Source organism: Prunus persica, chromosome G8 (genome assembly GCF_000346465.2).
Source record: "Prunus persica cultivar Lovell chromosome G8, Prunus_persica_NCBIv2, whole genome shotgun sequence".
In the NCBI taxonomy this organism is placed as follows: domain Eukaryota; kingdom Viridiplantae; phylum Streptophyta; class Magnoliopsida; order Rosales; family Rosaceae; genus Prunus; species Prunus persica.
In genome coordinates this window covers 261084-285456 of record NC_034016.1, presented here as the reverse complement: position 1 = coordinate 285456, position 24373 = coordinate 261084, and the positions used below count along the sequence as shown (strand labels likewise).

The 24373-nt window shown below is 37.9% G+C and overlaps 1 protein-coding gene and 1 pseudogene across 3 annotated transcripts; one reads left to right on the top strand and one right to left on the bottom strand.

Annotated features, from left to right (window-relative positions):
• LOC18768202 (DNA topoisomerase 1 beta) lies at nucleotides 330–9232 on the bottom strand. 2 transcript variants are annotated; one of them, XM_020570102.1, is made up of 17 exons: nucleotides 9215–9232; nucleotides 8984–9062; nucleotides 5542–6436; nucleotides 5264–5458; nucleotides 4486–4566; nucleotides 4252–4311; nucleotides 3994–4088; nucleotides 3690–3846; nucleotides 3448–3573; nucleotides 3079–3159; nucleotides 2888–2978; nucleotides 2662–2795; nucleotides 1810–1878; nucleotides 1626–1715; nucleotides 1180–1283; nucleotides 937–1105; nucleotides 330–731 (listed from the first exon to the last, which is right to left on the bottom strand). In XM_020570102.1, the coding sequence occupies exons 3-17, from the start codon at nucleotides 6391–6393 to the stop codon at nucleotides 663–665; spliced, it is 2373 nt and encodes a 790-aa protein (XP_020425691.1). In that variant the 5' UTR covers nucleotides 6394–6436; nucleotides 8984–9062; nucleotides 9215–9232; the 3' UTR covers nucleotides 330–662. The 2 variants fall into 2 exon arrangements, with proteins under 2 accessions (XP_020425691.1, XP_007201211.1); XM_007201149.2 differs by lacking the exon at nucleotides 9215–9232 and having other exon boundaries at nucleotides 8984–9142.
• On the top strand, nucleotides 16214–23562 carry LOC18767744 (annotated as a pseudogene). Its single transcript, XR_002273067.1, has 2 exons — nucleotides 16214–16508; nucleotides 23049–23562. The product of XR_002273067.1 is annotated as an alkaline ceramidase 3 (transcript).

The following is a 24373-nucleotide window of genomic DNA, read 5'->3' as shown; positions in this document are numbered from 1 at the left end:
CCTTCACGATTGGTTTTGAGCCCATTATTTCAGAATTTTGTGAATTTAAAAATCTTGGAACTGTTTTGGAAGTCAGTTTATAAAAAGTTGCTAGTCATTCGCCTGCTATTGTCAATGTTGCTCTGTATTGGCTTCAAGCCAACGTGGACGAGGAGTTGCAAGGCGTGGCGAGGCGCCGTTGTGTAGTCTCCAAGCGGCTCCACGTGGAAGAAGAGTTTTCACGTTCAGCATTTTAAAAAACTGAGGTTACTTAATAAAACGCACGTGTAAAATAAACTATTCCTGCGATCCCCAATATCTATGCATCTCAAACATCTTCAGAATCAGTATGGAGAAGTGTAAAATAAACTATTCCTGCGATCCCGGAAAGAGGGGACGACAAATGAAACATCTTCAGAATCAATATGGAGGTTCTCAAAGTGTAAAATAAACTATTCCTGCGATCCCGGAAAGAGGAGACGACAAATGAAATGTCAAGGGGGAAGGCAACTCAGCCAATTACTAAATTAATCAACATACAAGAAGAATTTTCCGCCGAAAGAAAAAAACACGGGAAAAATGTGATGTTCTATAAAGGATCAAAAGTGAGGTTGGCTTGTTTTTCTTTCTTTCAATTTGAAATGGAGGGGATGGTGTCCATGTGAGCAACACATCTCCAAATATCAGAATCTGAAGTCAGGATCCACATCCATTGACCAAGCAAACTTTGCCAGGAGAGACTTGTTGAATATCTGTGTCAATAGCAAATGGTCAAGCATGTAGCAGGGCATACAAACAATTAGCCAATCTAAACCATATGAAAAGTACATATCACCATGATTGGAGATATATGCACCCCACCCACAAATCCACCTCCACTTTGTTCAAAGGATCAGAAATGGAAGCCTAAGTATTGCTAATATTATTTATTTCGAAAACAAAATCAAAAGAGCCTACCTTCTCAATTGGAACTTCATGTCGCTTGCACCATGCAACAGTGATCCTAGGGTCAAGATAGTTAATTTTGGACGTTCCCAATGCCACTGTTTTCAGATCCTCTTTGGTTCTCATATCTAGTTCCATTTTTTCAATCTTTACAGTCGTTTGAGCTATCTTCCTCTCTAATCTGTGTCAATCCAAAAATTAATATAAAAGGCCATATCCAGACATTGGTTCAAATAAACAAACAAGTAAACTTACGCTTCTGGGGTCAAATTTCTTTTTTGTTTCCCATCAGCATCTTTCAGTGGAGGCCTTCCTTTTTTAGCCCTGTCCAAATCTGTTTTCAGCTCTTTCAGGATGCTCTACAATCCAATAAGAGACTTAGTTCCCGAGCAAGACAGAGACATGCATTTTAAGAATCGTAAGTTTATAAACCCAGTCAGACAAAGAGGTTTCTGTTTTTAAATTTTCCTCTTTTAGTTCCCAAGCAAGAAATAGACATGCATGTTAAGATTCATGAGTTTATAAACCCAGTCAGACAAAGAGGTTTCTGTTTTTAAATTTTCCTCTTTCCTTCTTAGAAAAGTGAGAAAGAAAGAGCAGTTGGTCTAACACCCAAAATTTTTCCCGAGGCAGAAAGTTACACCATTCAGTTTTCAAGCATGACCATAACATTTCGGTGAAGCCCCAGATAAAGTCGTTACCTGAAGGTTACCAATCTTCTCAAGTAACCTAGACATTTGTGCACTATGAGTCTTTGAGATAGTACGCTGATGATTACAAATTATGGCAACCTGCAATGAAATGCCAAAAATTGTAGATGCCACTGAGTCAAAAGGAACAGTACTATTAGCTCAGTACAAATTCTCAAGGGATTGACTGATATACCTCTTTGTTTGCATGCTGATAAACAACAACTTTCTCTGAAAGATCTCCCTCTTTCGTTTCCTTGTTCAACTGTCATCAGGCCATGGAAAAAAGGAAAAAGCGAAGAATTATCATAACAGGAAACTGAAACAGGGAGATGGGCAGGATAACGAGAAAGCGACCCACACAAGTAATAAAACATGAAAAGGTGTTAAAAGTCAAGAACAAGATAAGACTATTATCATTGTTAATGCTGTGAAACATACAGATGAGACCCAATATCTAAGTAACTAGGATTGGGGAATATGATGAATGTACATCGTATCTTGACTGTACTGAATATTTTACAATCACAACAGTCATCAGATGGATAAACAGTTTCTAGTCAACAATCATGCAATACCTTGTTTTTTATATGCCTTATGGAAATATGTAAAAAAAAAAAATTACATTTTTTGATAATGTACCATTGACAAAGCCACCTCAAACTTTTTAAAAAAATCTATATAAATCACACAACTAAATGATCTAGGGAGGTTGCCTCAACTTCTACTCATTGGTGTATTCTCCTATTCATGAAAATTTGGTGTATAAAATAGTGCAAACATGTAGATCAACCTCAATTTACTTTGACAACTTATAAAATACACATGAAGTAAATTTTTTTAAAGTTTCCATCAACTGTAAGTCAGCAATGTATAACTGCACCACTGCAGTACAGGTTTGTATATGTAAAACATAGTAGTTCTCTAATCTTTACGAAAGCTCCTTGCGATTAGAATTTTCTTCTGAAACACAAAAATCATAACTCTCATATAAAACATATAAGAGCAATACAAGGTTCAAAGTCAGTGAAGGCCCACATTAACTTACTATGTTATCCAATGTAATGGAAGCATTGTAGGTACGGAACACTTTTGCTGTAAGGCCAGGCATCAGTTCCTTTAGATGAGCATTCAATTTACTGGTATCCAACCTGTCAAAGAGATCATCACAGCCACGTTTCCCTGAAGCAAATAGGAAAAGAAAGTCAAACATATTTTATGAGCTTCTATTACCAAAAAAAGGAAATATGAAATTTAGAAAGCCACCTACTCACCAGTCTGGAACTGTATAATTGCCTTGTAAACAGGAATCTCAACTTCAACAGTATTTTCATATCTGATTGAATCTTTACCAAGGAAGTTAAACTGAAATTATAAAAAACAGAGTTGACTGGTCATTTCCTGGTAATAATATACTGGCAAACTACCAGCAATGATTTTAAATTTCTACAAAAGCAAGGATTACCTCCAACGAGTTAGGGGCAATTGCTTTTACATTCTCTACTTTTAAAGTGCAGCAACCAACAGTATCAGCTTCATCATCGTCCTGCAGTAGAATGACCATTAAAATTCAAGCACAAACAATTTTGTCCACTTCTTTGTCGACAAATAGTTTAACTTTGATTGTCATGCTTGCTCTAGCTACAGAGATCCTATTGCTGTATTAAACCACTCTGTTGAACCTGGAGAGTATATTTCCATGGTCTGGCTAATGTTTACATCACTTGTTAGCCTACATAACCTTGTTAAAAACCAAAGACATACAAAAAAACCAAAACTAAAAAAAAAGGCCAATTGCTTCTATGCACAGCTGAAGTAAGTCCACACACTACACCTTCTCATTTCCAGCCCTGAGAGCAAGTTTATCAATGAGATATGTAGCAACTGCTATCTGCCGCTTAGTACCATCTTTACTAGTAAAATCCCTAGTGTATGCAGCCCTGATGTTTCCTATGTAGTCCTGCACTCAAAAATAACAGGGTTTCATCAATATGTTGACAAGCATCTTCTATGTTATCCAAAAGTATAATAAACTACTATCATAAAAAGCTTATGGGCATATCTCCATCTAAACACCTTCAGCATCCTTGCTTTCTCATATTTTTCCTTGTCGCTTTGCCCCTTCAAGGAACTACTAGGTGCCAGAAACACATATTTGAACTCCCTTTGATTAATTGGATCGTTCCAGAAAGCTAACCATGTAACCGTATTGTCATGCCTTACTTCTTTCCAGCTGTATGGGACACATGTATCAATTTAAACTCAAAATTGGTGAATGAAAATAACACACAGATAAAATCTAATAGGAAAAGCATCATCCTTTGAATCTTTGACAGTAAATGAGTTCTTTTTCTTTCACTTAGATCATGAAGAATAAAACCTTTCACCAGGGATGGGACATTCTGGAATTGGGGCATCTTTTCCTATGTTAATTGTAACATCACTTGGACGAATCCGCCTTTTCAGCTTCCCCGACTGATACCATATATAGCAAGAAAGAACAGCAACATATGCAAAGAGAATTCAAAATCATTGTAAACAATTCAACACTCAGCCACCACATATCAACCTATCTCATCATGGACAACACAGAAATCTGCATCATAAAAAATAACATGAAATAAAATAAAATAAAAACCTTTGGATGCTCTCCACGACCTCTGAATAATCCAGGTGGTTCAACTCTGAAGTTTCCAACCTGTATTAACATTGCAGTCACAAATCACTCAGCAAACTTTTCATGTGATGATATAGCACTACCAGATTCACACCCACCACAAAAGCACCATATATTTTGTAAATGTATTGCAGAGTGGATTAACCAGATTGCAACCTAGGTTACAGAGTAAAATCAATCAAAGCTAGAGATAACCTTCTCTTTTACACCATCGACGACGGCCCACATATACTTCTCCTCTTCTTTGAGTTTATCTTCCTTCAAGGCCTTCTTCTCCTGCATAAACAGAAACGCCTTATAAATTTTGCAACAAGGAGGCATAAGGAAAATCTTCTGCAGAGCAGGTAACATGAAATGATGTATCAATTTTGACCTAAATATATGAACCACTTCCATTACATAGGAAACTGTGGACGACAATTGATGTATTACACAGGACGGTCAGGTGATACTTAGAACATATCTCATCATGACTTATCAAAATATTGTCTCTTTTGGAGTAGGGATTGTCAGTTCTACGTATATTTAACTGGTTAAATGTTTATTGAAAGATGCTTTGGTAATCTATATCACAATAAAGAGACAATATTTTGATAAGTCATTACGTAGAACTGACAATCCCTACTCCGAAAGACCTCTTAAAATGCCATTACAGCATCCTTATTGGGAACTCTTCAGGAAGAGACTGAAAGTTGTAACTCCATTCTAAATGCAGAGTCTCGAACATAGTTCTCATTTATAGTCCCTATCACGACAGAAATATATTTTTGAATAATAAAACTGAGCTGAATAGAGTTGTGAAGTCTGTCATTGTTTCTTATTACCAAAAAAAAAAGGGGAAGAAATGCAGAAAAATGAATCAAAGAAGTAAAACAACTTAACGAATACAAAACAATATTTTGGTTTGTAATTTAACTCAAAATGTTAGCTTTATTCATTAGATAATGGGTATACATTAGAGCCACCGACTTACTTCCGTACTCATCTGTTTCTTTTTTTCCTTTTCATTCTGATACCAGTCATATATTGGGGTAAAATCACAAGCATCCAATTTCTGAATTATGTGGTTCTTCCCAAGCAACTTATGCCAATCATTCCAGAAATTGTTTCTGAATGTTTGTTTCTGCACATAATCTGTATCTTTCATCACTGCATACATTGTTGCAACCTGCACTTCAAAACTTTCAGAAACTAATTCATTAAGATAGTGGAATATACAAAGCAGGAAATATAAATCAGTGAGAGAGAGACCTCCTCTTGTTCAGGACTCAAGGTGACTGGCTTCCCACTATAAAGCATCTTAACCCCATGAGGCTTGTATGGAGGTGGGAAAATGACACCATTGTGCACTAAACTAGTCCATTTTTTCTGCCCATCATTAGAGCTTGGTGGAACTGTTGTAGACTTAGAATACTTTGAAAATTGAGAAGCTTTTTGGCCCTTCTTGATCTTTTTCTTGATCGAGGATGGGCGAACTTTTGTTAACTTTTGCTTTGTCACAGGTGATTTATTATCTGATGTAGCTTTCTTAATCCTCTGGGAAATTGGAATGAAGTCGTCATCATCTTCTCCCTTTGGTTCTTTTTTGGCTGATACCTGCATATTCTTTATAGATGTAGAAGAATCTGAAACTTTTGGCCTTTTAGCTGAGGACTTCTCAGAAATATTGGCCTTATCAAGAGGCCTCTTAGTAGAGATCACATAAGAAGTTTTGCCTTTATCTGTTGTGCTGGAACAATTCTTCTGAACTTTGGAAGCCACAGGCTTCCTTTCTTTAGAATCACAAGGCTGACTGCCTGAAGTTCCCACCTTCTTTGGTGTAATCCTTGATGATAAAGGTTTATCATCATCCGAATCTTCACAAGGTTTCCCCAGTCGGGCTTTTATCGGTTTTGCATCTTCAGAATCACTATTTTCTTCGGCAGGATGTTCAATAGAATTACTTTCCTCCTTAATTGTGGTAGACTTATTCTGTACTGGTAACTGTTTTAACTGGCCATCTAACTGATTTTGTTTAGATTTTGCGTTGGATCGTTTAAAAACTAAAGGTTTCTCGTCCTCATCATCACATAGATTCGGTTTAGTAGAAATCCGAACAGCCATTATCCGACAATCTGTATTCTGCTTGAGCTTGTCCGTATACCACCTAAATTTATGCAAAACATAAACTTATTTTCAAGATGGATACAATACCGCAACAATTACATTCAAACCCGAAAATCTGAGGCTAAATCATTATCTAGAGACAAGAAAAGGAATATTCTTGTTGGGATAATTAAAATATCCAACTATATGATAACACTAGGAAATAAACTCTTGCACATATAATCAAAAATCTGAGGCATGACGCTAATTTTCGATTCTGTGCTTCTTTAATTTGTTTCACACTTCCTCTTACATTTTTAAAATCTTAAACATCTTGGCCCCATTTGTTTGGACGGAATGCTAGAGTAGGAATAGGAATTGTATCCCCTTTCCTAACTATCCTGGAATGGAACGATTTTAAATTTCCATCTTTTGAAAAGAAATGATAATTTATTGCCAAAGACAAGAACGCAAAAGAATTGTGGCTAAGGGTGCCACAGGGCCTAAAGGCCTACAACACAAAAAAAAACTACAGAAAGCTAACCTATAGGAGGCTGCAGGAAGCTAAACAACAAAAGGCTAAGCTAACCACAAGCTACACAATTGCAGCATTCCAATCTAATAGAATGAAACTCAAGCTTGTGTCCTTAATTCAGAGGATGTAGATGCCCATAGCGATGTCCAAAACCTGATTCGATCTCATCCCCCTCCAAATTCTCAAAAATTCTTCTATTCCTCTCTCCCCACACCACACAGAACAGCGCCATCACAGGAACAATAGCCCAGAATTACACCCCTCCTTCCTCCAAAGAAATTCATCCCTGACCCCAGAAAGTCATAGCAAGAATTATAATTGCCCTAGATCATCCCAGTCTCCTGACGTCTTGCCCACAAAAAGGAGACAATTGGGCAAGACATAAATAAGCGATCCAATGTTTCATTAGCACATTTACACAAAATACACCAGCTAGGAGAGAAATATAAACGAGGATTTTTTCTTTGAATCAAATAACAGTTTTACCTTGTGGGGTACTTTAGCCTTCCCAATTACACAAGAAGGAGGGAAGATAGGTGAGGAAGGATTAGCAATCAAGTGGGCAGAAAATGATTTGACCAAGAACACTCCAGAAGATTCCAACCTCCATAATCCGCGATTTTAAATTTCCATTCCAGCGTTTGGAACAAAATTGGAATCAACAAACGAAAAGGAATTGTATTTATCAAATTTTGACCGATGATTGGCTCCACTGCACCAGATACTAAGAGAATAAAAGTCGAGAGCGAATGACGACGTTGGTACAACAGCCGAGCAGCAAAGAGAAAGAGATTGAGCATCAGAGACAGAGAGAGTGAATGAGAGACTGACAGTCTCGCACCACCGCCATCACTCTCTTAGTTCTACGCCTCACACCACCGCCATCACTCTATATCGACTGTTAGTCTCTCACTCACTCTCTCTATCTCTAACACTCGACCTCCTTCTCTCCGCCACTTGGCTATTGTACCAACGTCGTTATTCTCTCTCGAATTTTATTCTCTCAGTCTATGGAGCGGTGGAGCCAATCATCTGTGGGCTTACATCTAATTTAGAAGTTAGATCCAAAATCCCTGATCCAAAAATTAGGGTTTTGAAAAATTAATTACTTTTTTATGTCAGTAATTTTGTGCTTTCTATCCTTTTTGAAGCGTTTCTGAAACCCTAATCCAAATATTAGGGCTGTTTATCTTGTTTGCTGTTTTTTTCCACTAATTTCCAGTAATCTATGTTGGGGCCTCTAGTTTTGGGGATTTTGAAGCCTGAATTAAAAGATTTCATCTTAGTATTGAAATTTGAAAATGTCTATTCTTGAAAAACAACGGACAATATTTGACAAATAGAATTTTTCAATTTCTTTCCGTTTGTTGATTCCAATTTTCTATGGATGATTATCTAGTCCCAGAAGGAAGTAATTGTGGAAGACCACCCAGTTGAGGCGGTGTTTGGGCTTGAGGTTGGGACTAAGTTGGTGTTTGGACTTGAGGTTGGGGAATTGGTATAATAGGTGATGGTGATGATGTGGATGCGGAAGAAGAACATCCTTCATTACTACTAGGCAAGTGTTCAAATTGGTCCATCTCTCCTTTAATAAAAACAGAAACTAACCAATAAAAACAGACCTAGCATGCAACATAACCTATTTCACAAAAAGAAACATAAACATAATTAATACAGCAGCATAACAACAGAATAGCAGCAGCAGAAACAGAACCTAGTAGTTTCACATAACCTAATTTCATAAAATAAAAATTAATTTAGCAAAACAGAACCACCAAGGACAACCAAATAATCACAACAGTATAATTTAACAGAAGAACCTAATTGGTAGCAGCCCTAATTAGTTTAATGAAACCAACATTTCATAATTTCTTTGTCAATTTCAAATAATCATCACAGCACAACATAACCTAATTGGTAGCAGCCCTAATTCGACAACCCTAAACCCTTAACAGAAAAAATATATCATCACATCAACCTCAACCACCAAATCGACAAGCCTAATTTAAAAGAAAAAAAACATAAGTTTAATTTAGAATAAACCCTAAATTCAAAGGAAGATGATGCTCTCACCTTTAACTGATATGAGAGAGAAACCCACAGAAGAAATCGCAGGAGAGGAATAGATTTTGTCGGCGATCATTAACTGAGACTGAGAAACATAGAAAATTCGAGATAAGAAGAGAGAGCAAAGAGAGAGAGAGAGAGAGAGAGAGAGAGAGAGAGGAGGGGGGGGGTGGGTGGTTGGGTTTCGCCGGAGAAGAGAGAACCTGAGAGTAAGAGAGAGAGGAATGAAAACCTAACCTAACTCGCGCATTCAGACCAGGAAAAAGAAAGGAAGGAAAAAAAAAAAAAAAAAAAAAACCAAACCTAACTCGCCCATAGGGCTTATTTGGGTGTAATCTTGTGCTTCCCGACCTATTGTAATCTCTACAAACATCGAATTAAAAACTGTCACATGCATTAAATATAGGGATATTTAGTCATATACCCATTCTTAGTATAAAAAATATAATAAACCCTACACAATTTAATTTCTATAAACAAACTCCCAAAAAAATCCAAAAAATAATAGCTGGCTTTATTTTATTTAATTTTGATAATTAAATTACTTTGATACCCTATTGAGAATTTTAGGTTTTTTATAAGCTTTTGGGGTTGAGTTTGTTTTAAAAAAATCGATGACAGTTTTGTAATTGAAAAGAAGTTAAAAGCCTCTTTGTTATATTGTAAATGGACTTTGGGTGTGTTTCTAAAGTCCATGTGATATTTTTATAATTTGGGCCCCTATATTAAGTATAATAGTGAATCTCCCTTAAATATAAATAGTCTCTCGACACGCACTTCTGCACCTGCGATGGGCTTTTTAATAAAAAAATTTAAATTTATTTTAGAATTAAAAAAGATAATAGGCAGTTATGTTCCATAAAAATAAAATTCATTATCCGATTTTTCTTTTAATATTAATTTTTTTAATATGAAAAAGTGTGAATTTACCATATTATTCTCATTTAATTAATAATTTCAATTCTTAATGTTTGCAGTAACCAATGACATTTTTTGGTATTTTGAATGTTTTACAATTCTTCTCCTTTTGCTTTATATATATATATATATATATATATATAGATATAGAATTACACTTTGGATCTGGATCCTCTGCTTTCATTTTCTCTGTCATGATTTGCTTAACTTTTGTTATCCATACGCCACTTCATTTAAATTTAATCTAAGAGATTTAAAAGTTGACATCATCCTAAAAACAAAAGCCCAATTTACTCCTAATTTATTAAATAAATAAAAAATATTATAAATTTTAAAAAATAATAATTTAAAAAAATTTAAATTAAAAAAAAACCTTAACACCCAAACGGGATGGTTAACCTTCGAATTTTTTTTTTTTTTTTTCTCCTTCCTACTTCACGTTATGTCCTCTTTGCTTTTTTGCCTTATTCCTTATAATCTTGTTTTTTTGGTGTCGATGATATGGGGGATAAACCCCATAGAACAACTAATCTTTATCCAAGGGGATCTGACGAGCCACGAGAGGCCCTAGCAAGTCATCAACCAACACATTACTAGCCGCAATGGGGCATTTTCAAAAAATCAAATGCCCAAATTCGAATTGAAACTCCATCTTGCAAAATAGACAGCAAGGTAATTCTTCTCCTTGGGGATATGTTGAATATGATAGTTCTCAAACTGTCTTAAAAGAGTACAGCAGTATTGCAGCAAACCAGCAAGAGAATGGAAATAATAGGCGATAGTTTGCTGGATAAGTTGAATACCAAGAGCTAAGTCCATTTTAACGATGAGCCTATTAACACCTTTATTGAAAGCCATTTTAAGACCAAAAAATAGACCCATAACCAACTTCAAGAATTTGGCCCTTCCCCAAATTCACAGCAAGTTCCTTAATCCAATCCCCAAAGCAGTCACAAAGAACACCTAGCACCAATATTCCCAGATGCAGATTTACAAGATCCATCCACATTCAGTTTAAATCCTCTAGTACCAGGAAAATCCCACGCCAAGAGAATTTGCACTTTCTCTCCAGCTATATTACCACCACAAGAAGCCCTACTCCATTTAGACAAAGCAAATAAGATAATTTGCCTTGGATTAAAAAGGTTGCAACCTCCTCAACATTAAAAATAGATTGATTTCTCCATTTTCATAAATATTGTGGGAGCCAAATTATAGCAAAATCCTAGGTCAAATATTTCCTTTCATTTGGGGATTATTCCTTTGAAATTCTAGCCTCCGAGGCTCTTATAAATAGATGGCTACGCACAAAGATTGAGGGGTCTAAAATCCTATCTGAAACTTTGCATAAATTCCCTCTCACAAACCCTAGCCACCATAATTCTCTATCTCTCACACACGGCTCCGCCCACTCGGTTTACACCTTACACATATTTCCGTGCCTTAATTAGCTATTGTTTTCTCTACGAATCAATTGAACTAACTTAGGCATCAGAGGGCTTTTGCCCAACACCCCATGAGTGTGGTCCTCTTATTCGATCTATTTTGCAGGGAGAAAGAGGCGATGAAGAAGAAAGAGAAATCAATCAATCAAATATTCTCGTGGGAAGAAATCGTTCCCACCAATACCAACAAGTAAACACAAACATAGACCACCAAGAGGTACTTCCATACCATCTAGCCTTGGAAAGGATATTATTCTTTAACAAAGGTTGAAATTCAGAGGAATATTTTCTCTGGAATCACACTTATCAGATAGTGGATATGGGAAGATAAGTTGTTGTTTTTTCTTTTGATAGGGAAAAGAGAAGGGATTATGATTATACAAGTTTGGGGAAAATCCAAGGGTTGGGCCCGATTTATTCTTGGCCCAGCACAAATAATTGATCCCAAAAGGAGCCCAATTGAGGCATAAGAGAATTTGTAGGACGCACCCGTGCAAGTCATGGACCACACGTCACGCCTAGCAAACATGCACGCCCGCCACGCAAAAAAGACCAAAATGCACCGAATCTATAAATTCACACTTACCAACCTATCCCATGCTACTTGGCCCGATCATAGTTTATTGCGACACGATAAAACTCAAGCACAAGCATGCTAGAAAAACACGCAATGCCATGTGAATAACTGCTATTCTAATGCCAAGTCGTGCTACCGGCTTAAGTGAGCCCAAGCCACGTAATTACCCCGGGCTTGCTGAGAAGGTTGTGGCATGGACGGGAACACGCACTCACAGGGCCCATTGAGGGTTTAAGGAATGAAAGTTTTAGGCCACTTGGGAGCATTAAAACTTAAGACCATTCCTCGGGCCCAAACACATGGGTTAGCATGAGAGAGGGAAGAAAGTGATCCAATGCCTTAGGAGAACATCTAGTAGTCTGCTGCAACACTTAGACAAACCCACATCAGTAAAATGCCCAAAATAAAACAAATAGACTATTTCCAGTAGCTTGACGAAAACCCATTGGACGCTGGAAATAGAATACCAATAACTCAATACTGTAAACAAAGCCCAGCCTAGCGCCTTGTAAAAATCTAGCATTGTATGTCACCCTTGTCAAAACTCCAAAATAGTCAACGAGAAGCCATGGCAGGAACCAAAGGGAATCCATATGTGTAAGAGGAGTACCCATTGGACAAACGACTCTACCCATTCTCTTTTCCTCTGTGAGCTTTGTTTTGAAAACCAAGGAAGAAAACAGGTGGCGCCTCACCCCCACGGGGAGGTCCAACCATACAAAAACCTTGGAACCCCAAAGAGCCTGTGACCCATGCGCTCTGGTTAAAGAAATTTCACCAAAAATGGTGAATGGAAAGAAGCAAAGGAAAAGTGGGAATGGATGATCGATATAATTATGGTTCTAAGTGCCTATAAAAGGGAGTTTCCTCTACCCAGCAAAAATCATGATCCAGAGAGTGACCAAGTTTTTTCAATAAACTGGAAATTTACTCAAGACACCCCATCTTTTGCTTCCATTGTTCTCTCCCCTCCTAAGATAGAAACCTTTCTAATTTGCCTTTCCTCCATTTTTTTTTTGAACATTTTCTCTCTATAAGAAGTTCATGCTTTTCTCTCTTTCGAATTGCTAAACTTATGAAAGCTTAGCTCCCATGCCACAAGCTCCTCAAGCCAAGTCACTTATCAATTTGTTACGTTCATTTGATTATTGGTGAAAAGAACCTAAAAGTGTTTTCTAAAATTTTAGCAAACTTTTCAAAACTCTTTTGGGAGCCTGGTTATTGAACTCAGGCACCGGGGGAATTTTGTTTGTCTTCCTCTTACAGTAGCCCAAGCCCATTCGTTAGGCTGCTAGAACAAAAAGACCCCTACAGTAGGGCAGAGACATGAAGCAAAAAAAAGCCATAACATAAGGAAGAAGGCAAAAAAGAAAAGAGACCATAACGTGAAGTAAGAAGGAGAGGAAAAAAAGAAGACTTTGGACGTTAACTATCCCATTAGTTGGGTGTCAACTTTTAAATCCCTTAAATTAAATTTTAACGAGGTGACGTATAGAGAACAAAAGTTAAGCAAATCATTACAAAGAAAATCATAGCAGAGGATTTGGATCCATATAAGAGATCTCTAACATACAACTTTGTATGCAATTTTTTTTTCCAGTTGCCTACATCTTTTTTTTTTTTTTTTTTCAAGCTTTAGCCTTTAACCACTCAACTCTCTCTCTCTCTCAAATTCTCAAAATTTGTTTTTCCTATATTTTGTATATTATCATTTTTTCTATTGGTTATTGATAATTAGTAATTTGATGATCACAAGACTTTGATTATATAGTTTGATTCTTTTTTATAATTTTTCGTTGAAAACTTTATTTTAGGAGGCCCTCTTGTTGTTTTGGCACAAGGCCTCTAAAATCTTGGAGCCGCTGCCGCACGATATATAATTAGGGGTTCTCTGCAACTATTTTTGGAGTTAATGGATGAAAATGTAACTAATGGAGTTTAAAAAGTCTGAATTGAATACACTTAGAACTGAATAGACTTCTATAAAATTGTGATTGAATAGACTTCTATAAAATCATGATTGAATACACCTAAACTTTTAAACTTTTTTAAAATCTTTAAAATCTAAATTGAATACACCCCCTACGTGTATAGTTTATTAAAGAGAGAGGTATTCAAACTCAAGTGTAGAGTGGAGAACACATCTGTTATAGCCAACTTAACTAAACTCATGTTAGCAAGACTACAACATTAAAACGAGTTATGCTATCCATCCACAAATCAATTGAGTTGAGTTGTTATTGTGTGAAACAGGAAAAAGGATTTCCGTGTGCTCCTTTTTCCTTTTGGCGGTTAGCATTTGCCATGTGAGCCTACGATCCACGCGAACTCAACGCGTTCTAAAAGCAAAGCAGATCCCATCCCATTCCCATCCCTCCAATTTACAATACAAATACAACGTCACAACCAAGCCAAACCAAGCCAAGCCAAGTCAAGCCGCTTTCAAAATTCCTCAACCAATTCCAATCCCTAATTTTACATCCGAGTGTTGCAGTTGCAGTTGTAGTTGCCTCTCTCTCTGGCGGCACCACTATAGTGAGGAGCAGCATAAAGAAGAGGAAGTATTGATTTTATTATTATTCTTCTTATTACGTGGATGTTGAATGTGTGGCGGCATATACAAGTTACTCTCACTCTCACTACCTAATTCCTCCCAAGTATCCATCCATTCCTTCATTCCTTCTTTCTCTTCTTCTCCCCTTGATAAAACGCCATCGTATTGTAATATTAGAGACACCATTGCCTAATTTCAACTTCCAGTTGCAATTTTTTTTTCTCAGAATATTTGACGAGAGAAGATGTAACTCTTACTAAAATTAAATGTAGATAATTATGCTTTTTTCCTGAGTTTACTGTTGGTTATTGTTGGGGTATTTTTCGTCCGAATGCTCATTCGGGCTTCGTTGCCCCTTTTCTGAGTTAGCGAAAACTAGGCCCAAAGTATCCCGAGGGAGAAGCAAGTCCCAGGGGAGTACTTTGTTCTTCTTCTAGCGACTGCGTGCTTTGTGCGGATGTTTCCAGCAACTTGACGAAGAATTGAATATGGTACATTGATGTTGCACATGCTTGGCATGAGAGTTTGCTTGGTGAATCAAGATACTACTAGGCTTGGCATGAGAGCTTGGAGTGTAAGAGCTAAAGACCCACAAGTTTAGCAAATGAGAATGCATGTGCTTGACTTGGATATGCTTGAGTTTGGGTGTTGATAATCGGTTGTTTGTGGCTATAGCTATGAGGATTTAAGAGTTTTAAGAGGATGAGGATGGGAGAAAAAGATTGAGGTTTGAAGGCTATGGTGTTTATAGCTTGGAAGGAAGGATAAGCTTGGAGTTATGCTTGATGAGGCTTTATGGAGAAGATGATGGATTTCAAGGGTGAGAAAGTAGAAGCAGAAGACATGTTTGTGATGGCTGAGGAATGACTGTGAAGGCTGCTGGAATGCTTGCAGTAGCTAAGGAAATATGAGTTCTCATGATTGTTGAGAAGCTTGCAGCAACCAAGAGGGGTTGGTTTTGGCTGAGCAAGGCCTCCTAATTTATAAACGGTAAGAGTTTTCCTTTATTTCCAATAGGTAAATGGAGGTGCTGGAACCAGCTTATTTCCAATGCTTAAAATGCAGCATTGGGGCATGCTATTTTTCAGTAGGTAAAGCTAGTTACCATAAACTAATTATTTCCTATGGGTAAAAGGAAGCGCTGGAAACTGCTTGTTTCCAACGGGTAATAGAGAGTGTTGAAAAAGGCTTGTTTCCAACGGGTAAAAATAGGCATTTGGAAAATGACTATTTCCTATGGGTAAAAGAAAGTGCTTGAAAATTATCTCATTTGCTCACCCATATTGGAGAACTCCAAGTAATGGGCTTGGACTTTGGTGCTCCCAAGTAGCTAGCCCAAAGTCTCCATTATCCAAGAGTTTCCGTGGGCCTTGTGGACCTCCGTAACCGTCCACACCACAATCCCTCGTGCAAGCCCCGTAAACCACATGACTTGGGTTCATGTGAGCTTGTTAGGTGATTGGCATAGGAAAAATGTATTATTGATTTGGCATGGCATGTACACTATTTATATATTTATTTAATAAATTAATTTTCAAAATACAGCTTGAACTAACGCATGACCAACATTATATGTTATATTGGGCTTTGGATGTCTTTGGGCTTCCTGTGATTTTTTTGGGCCTCAACAGTTATTTTAAAACTAGTAAAGCATACACTTGTTCGTTGACTTTTTCCAAGTTTTTTGTTTTTTCTGTTCAATTACCTTTTAAAAATAGCATGATCACAGGTTTTATGAACTCCACAAGATCATCCTGGTGAACGTTGAGTCAATACTTATCGAATTATGGCAGATGACTTATCCAGCTTTTGGGGTCCTGTCACATCCAAAGATTGGTGTGAGCAAAATTATGTCTACTCTTCTTTCATTGCCGAGTTCTTCAACACTATATCGAATATCTCAGGCATCTTGTTGGCACTCATTAGCCTTATCAATGCTTTGAGGCAACGTTTTGAGAAGAGATTTAGCGTTCTTCACATCTCCAATATGATACTTGCTATTAGGAGCATGCTTTACCATGCCACTTTGCAACGTCTGTAAGTATTCCTTTTCTACTGCTTCTTTTTTATTCTTTTTATTTCTATTTTTCCATAAACAACAGCTGCTTCAGTGTTCTTACTCAACGTCCTCTCTCTGATCTCAATGCTGGCAGACCTTTTATTGATGGATTCACTGGGAAATAGATGAATCACAACCTTTTATCTTGTTTTGTATTGTAATGCGTGTGCACATGTGACATGCTTATGATAGTTATTTTAGTTCTCTTCATAAAAAAAATGATTGGGTCCTTGTGTTATTCCTCGACCTCAAATTCCTTTACAAAAGGAACACTTACAGTTCTTTTACTGTCTGAATTGAAAAGAAGTAAAGTAATATGAAAAAGGGGATATTCCAGTTTGGCTTGCCAAGTAGTGTTGTCATTTATCTAGTGGGATATACTATCTGAGCTTGATTAGTAATTGGATCGTGGTTTGATCTCTTGATGGGCCAAGGCAGTGTAGGTATAGCTGAGGTATGGCAACAATGTGGTTAGGAAAGGGTGGTAATGTGGTGGTTGAGGTTGCAAAGGTTGTGCCTTGATATTAATTTGGGCTGCTTGTTGTTTGCAGTGATGCATTTCTGGCATTGTTTTGATATGGTATGAAGATGTCTACACTAGTTCCTTTAAAGCTTGCATAGGTGTAGGTATATTGTGGATCACTGATGGCAGGGGTCACTTATGAGCGGTCCACTTATGTGCCAGTCAACACAGTGCTTATGTGCTATCTTTTCCAGTTGCAATTAAGCAGCTGTAGTAGTAAATGAAATATGATGTAATTTTGAGTTCTTAAGATGTGTCGGGTGTATTTGAGTGAATGACAATATGAGATGGTCTAGAATAAAGGCTTGAGAGGATCAGAGGGGCATGGTAGTTGTGTATGTGATGTAAACGTGAGTTATTTAAATAAGTATGTAAATATATTGTGAATATTAGGAGTCCTTTATTAGGAAGGATTTATTGTTGTGTCCTTTATTGATTAGTGTTTCCTTGTAGAGTAAGGATTATATGTGTATATATTTCAAGGAAGTAATACAATGAAAAATTACCCCGTAAAATTCTATTTGGCATCAGAGCTTAGGTTGCCGTAACCCTAGAATATTTTTCCGCTGCTGTTGACGGCCAACTCTTTCTTTTCTGCAATATTCCCTTGCAGAATGTTAGGCTGTGTGGGTGTGTGTGATATTGCCGTGTGTGATTTGGCTGTGCTGTGTGGATTACTACCTCCAGAACCGTGTGGATTGCTACATCAAGAGCTGTGCACTGTAAGATAGGATGGCCTCTTTGGAAGATAGTGCCTCTTTGGAAGATAGTGCTGTTTTGAAATTGGAGGGCAGCTCTCGTACACCAACCAATACTCCAGTATTGAATCCTGTTGTTATTCAGAATGATGCGTCTGCTGTACCAAACACAGTGAAGTTGAATGGATCAAATTATCCTCTTTGGTCCAAAGTTTTGGAGATGCACATCGCTGGACGCGGTAGGAAAGGCTTTGTGACAGGGAGTACCAAGGAACCTGCTGAGAATAGTGCTGGGTATGAGACATGGGAGACAGGGAATGCAATCGTAAAAGGGTGGTTGATCAATTCCATGGAACCTGCTATCATGGGATTTTTTATTCACCTACGTACTGCTAAAGAAGTTTGGGAAGAGGTGGCTCGGACCTATTATGATGGTTCGGATATTTCTCAAATTTATGAATTAAAGGTTAAATCCTTCAGACTCCGTCAAGAGGGCCGACTTGTTGGTGTGTATTACGCTGATCTCAAGTCCGTTTGGCAGGAGTTAGATCAAAGGAGACCAATCAAGATGACGTGTGCAGTGGATCTCAAGACCCTTCGAGATGAGATTCAAATTGATCGTGTGTATACTTTTTTGGCGGGTTTGGATGATATCTTTGATAAAGTACGTAGTGATATTCTACGTACTCAACCCTTACCATCTGTTGAGGAAATGTTTTCTGTTGTTCGGCGTGAAGCACAAAGACATGCCACCATGATGAGTGGGGGCAACAACCAAGGAGGGCTGCCATCCATGGCCATGGTCTCTCGGCCCGCCGCTGCCTTTCGTCCTAGTAATCCTTCTAGTCAGTCTTTAAATTCTCGTCCATTTACCCGAGAAAATAAAGATGATTTGAAGTGTACTTTCTGTGGACAAACCCGTCATATTGAGGATACGTGTTTTGCCAAGCATGGGGTACCTGAGTGGTTCCCAGAATTGAAGAAGAAGCTACGTGCAAAGGAGCGTGGGAGTGGGGAAAATAATGGAGGCCGTGCATCCCTGGCTACTGCCCCACCAAAAGCTAAGGAGGATGAGACTATCTCCAATAACCCGAGTCAAACTTTGTTGACTCGTTCTACCCATGGTGATTCATCCTCCACTATAGGTACTGTAGGGCATGTTTTTTTGGCCTCCGACACTAAGCATCATGCAGGTTGGATTCTGGACTCTGGTGCAACAGATCATATGACATACGATAAGAATGTGTTCCAATATATGACAACATCTCACAGGGAATATATTGCAACTGCTAATGGTACCCGTGCACCTGTTGTTGGTGCTGGTACCGTGTATCTCACAGCCTCTCTCCCTTTACACCGATGTTTGCTTGTTCCATCTTTATCACATCATTTACTTTCCATACCACAGATTACTGAACAATTGGATTGTGTTGTTCTAATGTATCCGTCCTTTTGTCTACTTCAGGATATTCAGACCAAGGAGATAATTGGGCGTGGCACTAAGAGAGAGGGGTTGTACTACGTGGATGATGTCGTTCCTGGCAGAGCTCATGCAGTCCGAGTGCTCCGTGGTAGTAATTTACAAGTAGTATGGTTATTGCATCGTCGATTAGGCCATGCATCCTTTACCTATTTAAGGCGTATGTTGCCTCATTTATTTAGTGGAATAAATGAATCAGACTTACAGTGTGAAGTATGTATTCTTGCTAAAAGCCATCGTGCTTCGTTTCCTCCTAGTATGAATAAAAGACATTTTCCATTTGATCTTGTGCATTCCGATGTTTGGGGGCCTTCTCCAGTTGTTACTTCTTCTGGACTTCGGTGGTTTGTTACATTTGTTGATGATTGCACTCGTATGACATGGCTTTATGTGTTGAAAAATAAAAGTGATGTTGGTGCCATATTTCGGTCATTTGCTCAGATGGTTCAAACGCAATATTCTTCCGTTATTAAAGTTCTACATTCTGATAATGGAGGAGAATACATTAATTTTGAGTTGTCGGAGTTTCTCCGTGGTCAAGGGATTCTCCATGAAACCACATGTCCGCATACCCCACAGCAAAATGGGGTTGCAAAGCGTAAAAATCGTCACATTTTGGAGACAGCTCGTGCCTTACTCCTTGGGGCCTCGGTTCTTCCACGTTTTTGGCCTGAAGCTGTTACTTATGCCGTGTATGTCATTAATCGTATGCCCTCTCGGGTGGTTGGATTTCAAACACCTATTCAGGTCCTCACTCAACATACTCCAGTGGTGTCCAGTAATACTCTCACTCCTCGAGTGTTTGGTTGTGTGGCTTATGTTCATATTCAGAAAATACATCGTAGTAAATTGGATCCGTGTGCACTACGGTGTGTCTTTGTGGGTTTCTCGTCTCACCAAAAAGGGTATAAGTGTTACCATCCTGAGACCCGACATATGTATGTAACCATGGATGTGACTTTCTCTGAAACAGAATATTTCTACACTTTTGTACCTTCCACTTCAGATCACCAGGGGGAGAACACTGATGGTAATCTGAGTTGGTTGGATCTAGGGGGAGATGTGACTATTGAACAGCGTGTAGAACCTGGTACTGAGCCCCTACTAGGAGAGTCACGGCAAGCTACTATCGAGAAGAACCTTGCTGTTGAATAACCTTGTGCGGAGCCCAGTATACCCCTTATTGAGGAGCCTAGTACACCTTCTCTCTCTAGTTCCGAAGTGCCGCCCAATACATCTTCTCTGAATATGCCTGAGGTAAGTATCGTAAATGATTGTGTAACTAATCCAAGTGTAGGTACTTATAAATTGCCGCCAAGACAAAATCGAGGTGTGCCTCCTGATAGGTTTTCTCCTGAAGGAAAGGTGAAGTATCTGATAGCCAACTATGTATCATGCAATAAGCTTGCACCAGAGCGTCAGACTATGGTAAGTAATATGGAGTCTATCCATGTACCAACTCGAGTGGAGGAAGCTCTAAAAGATCCAAAGTGGGCAAAAGCAATGGATGAGGAAATGTTGGCATTGCAGAAAAATAATACTTGGGAGGTGATGAAGCTACCCATAGGGAAGAAGACAGTGGGATGTCGGTGGGTGTTTACAGTTAAATATAAAGTTGATGGAACATAGACAGATACAAAGCAAGGTTGGTGGCTAAAGGATATACCCAAACATATGGGGTAGATTACCAGGAGACTTTCTCCCCGGTTGCCAAGATGAATACAGTACGTGTTCTTATCTCTTTAGCTGCAAACATGGATTGGCCATTAAAACAGTTTGATGTGAAGAATGCATTTCTCCATGGGAATTTGGAGGAAGAAGTGTATATGGATTTTCCTCCTGGATATAGCAATGGTGGGAACACCGGAGTATGTCGGTTGCGTAAGTCACTCTATGGACTTAAGCAATCGCCCCGTGCATGGTTTGGTAGATTTACTCAAGTCATGAGAAAGAATGGATATTGTCAGAGTCATTCTGATCACACTTTGTTTGTGAAGCGTAGACAGAATAAAGTAACAGCCTTGATTATCTATGTAGATGACATGATTATAACAGGAAACGATGTTGATGAGATGTCCAAGTTGCAAGGAAATCTCGCGGTCGAATTCGAGATGAAGGACTTAGGGGATTTGAAGTATTTCTTGGGAGTTGAAGTTGCTCGCTCGTCAAAAGGTATCTTCTTGTCTCAACGTAAGTATGTACTGGATTTATTAAAAGAAACTGGTATGTTGGGATGTAAGCCGGTAGAGACGCCTATTGTTGAGAAGCATCATTTGTGTTTGGATCCGGAGCAGAAACTAGTTGATAAGGGCAGATATCAGAGACTTGTAGGGAGACTGATTTATTTGGCTCATACTCGTCCTGATATTGCATATGCTGTGAGTGTTGTGAGTCAGTTCATGCATTCACCGAGTGTGGATCATATGGCTGCTGTTCTGCGTATCTTGGCATACTTGAAGTCGGCACCTGGAAAAGGAGTCTTGTATAGAAAAAATGGGCATTTGAGGATTGAAGGGTTTACTGATGCGGATTGGGCAGGTGATGTAACTGATAGACGGTCTACTTCTGGATATTTTACCTTCGTTGGAGGGAATTTGGTGACATGGCAAAGTAAAAAACAGAAGGTGGTGTCACGGTCTTCAGCTGAGGCCGAATATAGAGGTATGGCTCAAGGAATCTGTGAAATCCTTTGGCTCCGAAAACTTCTTTGGGGACTTGGGTTTAAACCAAAGGATACCATGCGGTTGTTTTGTGATAACAAGTCAGCAAGAGACATAGCTGATAACCCGGTACAGCATGATAGAACGAAGCATGTAGAGGTTGATCGTCATTTTATCAAAGAGAAGCTTGAGAAGAAGATTGTATCAATACCGTTTGTGGAGTCAGAGGGACAACTTGCAGATGTTCTTACTCATGCAGTATGTAGTCGAAAGTTTGGTAACTCACTTGACAAGTTGGGCATGTGTGATATATATGCACCAACTTGAGGGGGAGTATAAACGTGAGTTATTTAAATAAGTATGTAAATATATTGTGAATATTAGGAGTCCTTTATTAGGAAGGATTTATTGTTGTGTCCTTTATTGATTAGTGTTTCCTTGTAGAGTAAGGATTATATGTGTATATATTTCAAGGAAGTAATACAATGAAAAACTACCCCGTAAAATTCTATTTGTGATTGTTGTGAAAAAAAAATAAAAAATTCAGAAGCTTCGAACTGATAATTTGGCCTTGTATAGAAAATCAGCAAACCTTTGATGAGACACTGGTGAATTGCGATAAAGTTCTTGATAATAATATTTGATATTGTTCTGCAAATTTTTTGTCTTTTTGCCTATAGACATTGTTTTCTCTTACTAGCACAACCACTTCTTTCTTTCTTCCTTACTAGCTTTTTTTTTCCTTTTCTCCTTTTCTATTTTATTAAGAGGAATTGTTATATGGGAGGGGCAAATATATGCATAAACCACTTTCATAATGTAATGTTAGAGTATGAAAAAGATATTTGAAGCAAACGATGATGTTTGATTCCACACTACCAAAAGATTTCATAAGGTCTGAAAAACTTATGTTAATTCTTATTAATCTGTGGTTGTCTATGTCAATATGAATATAATTATGTTAGCTCATAGTTCTATCTGTTTGTTGATAAACCCCTACAATTAAACACCTAATATTAGTGAGCTGTAGGCCCCATCAGCCATGTTGCACTGGTCGGTCAAAATTAGGTTGTGTTTGTGTATATGACTTGAATTGTTTTGATTAGTTTATCTACTACTCGATCTGAAATAATTGAGATATTTCTATATGTTTCCAGGCAGTAGCAAGGTGATGAAACACCAATGGTATGGGAAATGCTTTTATATATCTACATCCTTTACTCACCGGATTGGCATTATCGTAGCACAATGCCCACCTTCTTGTTTCTATATGGTGCTGTATTTGCTGTATTCCATTCTCATGTACGATTTAGAATTGGCTTTAAGGTACACTATGTGATACTCTGTCTTCTCTGCATTCCTCGAATGTACAAGTACTACATCCACACAAAATATGTAAATGTCAAGTGGCTTGCAAAGTTGTATCTGGGCACCATATCCCTAGGGATTCTTTGTTAGCTTTTGGATCACGTCTTGTGCAGGGAAGTCTGTGGATGGTACTTTAACCCACAAGGTCATGCTTTGTGGTACGTCTTTATGGGGTTTAATTCTTATTTTGCAAACACATTTTTAATGTTCTGTTGTGCTGAGCAATTGGGATGGAATCCAGCAGTAGTCAACTTTATGGGGTTCTTCCCTTATGTGAAGATTTAAAAACCAAAGACTCAGTGAATGAAGAAGCTGGTGCCTCGCACTCATGTTGTGTTGAGGTGTATGGTTTTGGCATGTAAGCAATAGTAGTCACAATTCTTTCGTCCACTTTATGGTTACTAGATGTAAATGATTTTATATTGGCATGTTGGATATGTCTAAACCAGTGTTTTTGTCAAGCATGAGAATGTGAAAGAACATGTGCTTTGGTCACAACACAATGTATAATATAGTATTTTCCACTGTGGATTCTGTTTGCAGGTAGGTATAAGTTCTGAAAGGTGGATGTTTATTCACCCCTAACTTTTTTTATAAGTTAGGGCTTGGGTTGTGATTGATTACAATAATGACGATTGATTTTATTCCTGGTTTTTTGGTTCATGATGAAATGTAATGGAGATGTTAGGAGATGAAATCACGATCACGTAGTGTCTGGTTCTCATTCTTCCTTTTGTCTTTTGTCTATGTTTTTTTATTGGTTGTTTAATCAGAGGGAAAAAAGTTGCTTGAGTTTATTATTTCTACAGTGTAATTGACTTGAACTTCTGGCAAATGCTCTACCTATATTATCGAAACTTCAAAAACCTTAGGATGTTATCATGATATATAATGATATATTTTCATTGGGTTTTCTAGGCTATTCCAGAAAAGGATAGGAAAAAGATTGATTGAGGTTTTCCATTATGTGCTCAAAATTATTTAACTATGTCTGTCAATGTGTCTTCTTTCATTTTTTTTGAAAAAAGAATTAAACATAATTTTTTTTAAAAACACAATCCATAAGGCGGGAGGGATTTCTACACATACATTATTAAGATATCATGATGTTTAA

Bases quoted from the DNA above. Each gene is read 5' to 3' on its own strand.
- LOC18768202 (XM_020570102.1), bottom strand. From the start codon at position 6,393: ATGGCTGTTCGGATTTCTACTAAACCGAATCTATGTGATGATGAGGAC. The intron at 3,574-3,689 runs GTGTTTAGATGG...TTTTGAGTGCAG, and splicing joins AGAAAGCAAGGATGCTGAAG to GACTACATAGGAAACATCAG. The intron at 2,796-2,887 runs GTGAGTAGGTGG...TATTTGCTTCAG, and splicing joins AATTATACAGTTCCAGACTG to GGAAACGTGGCTGTGATGAT.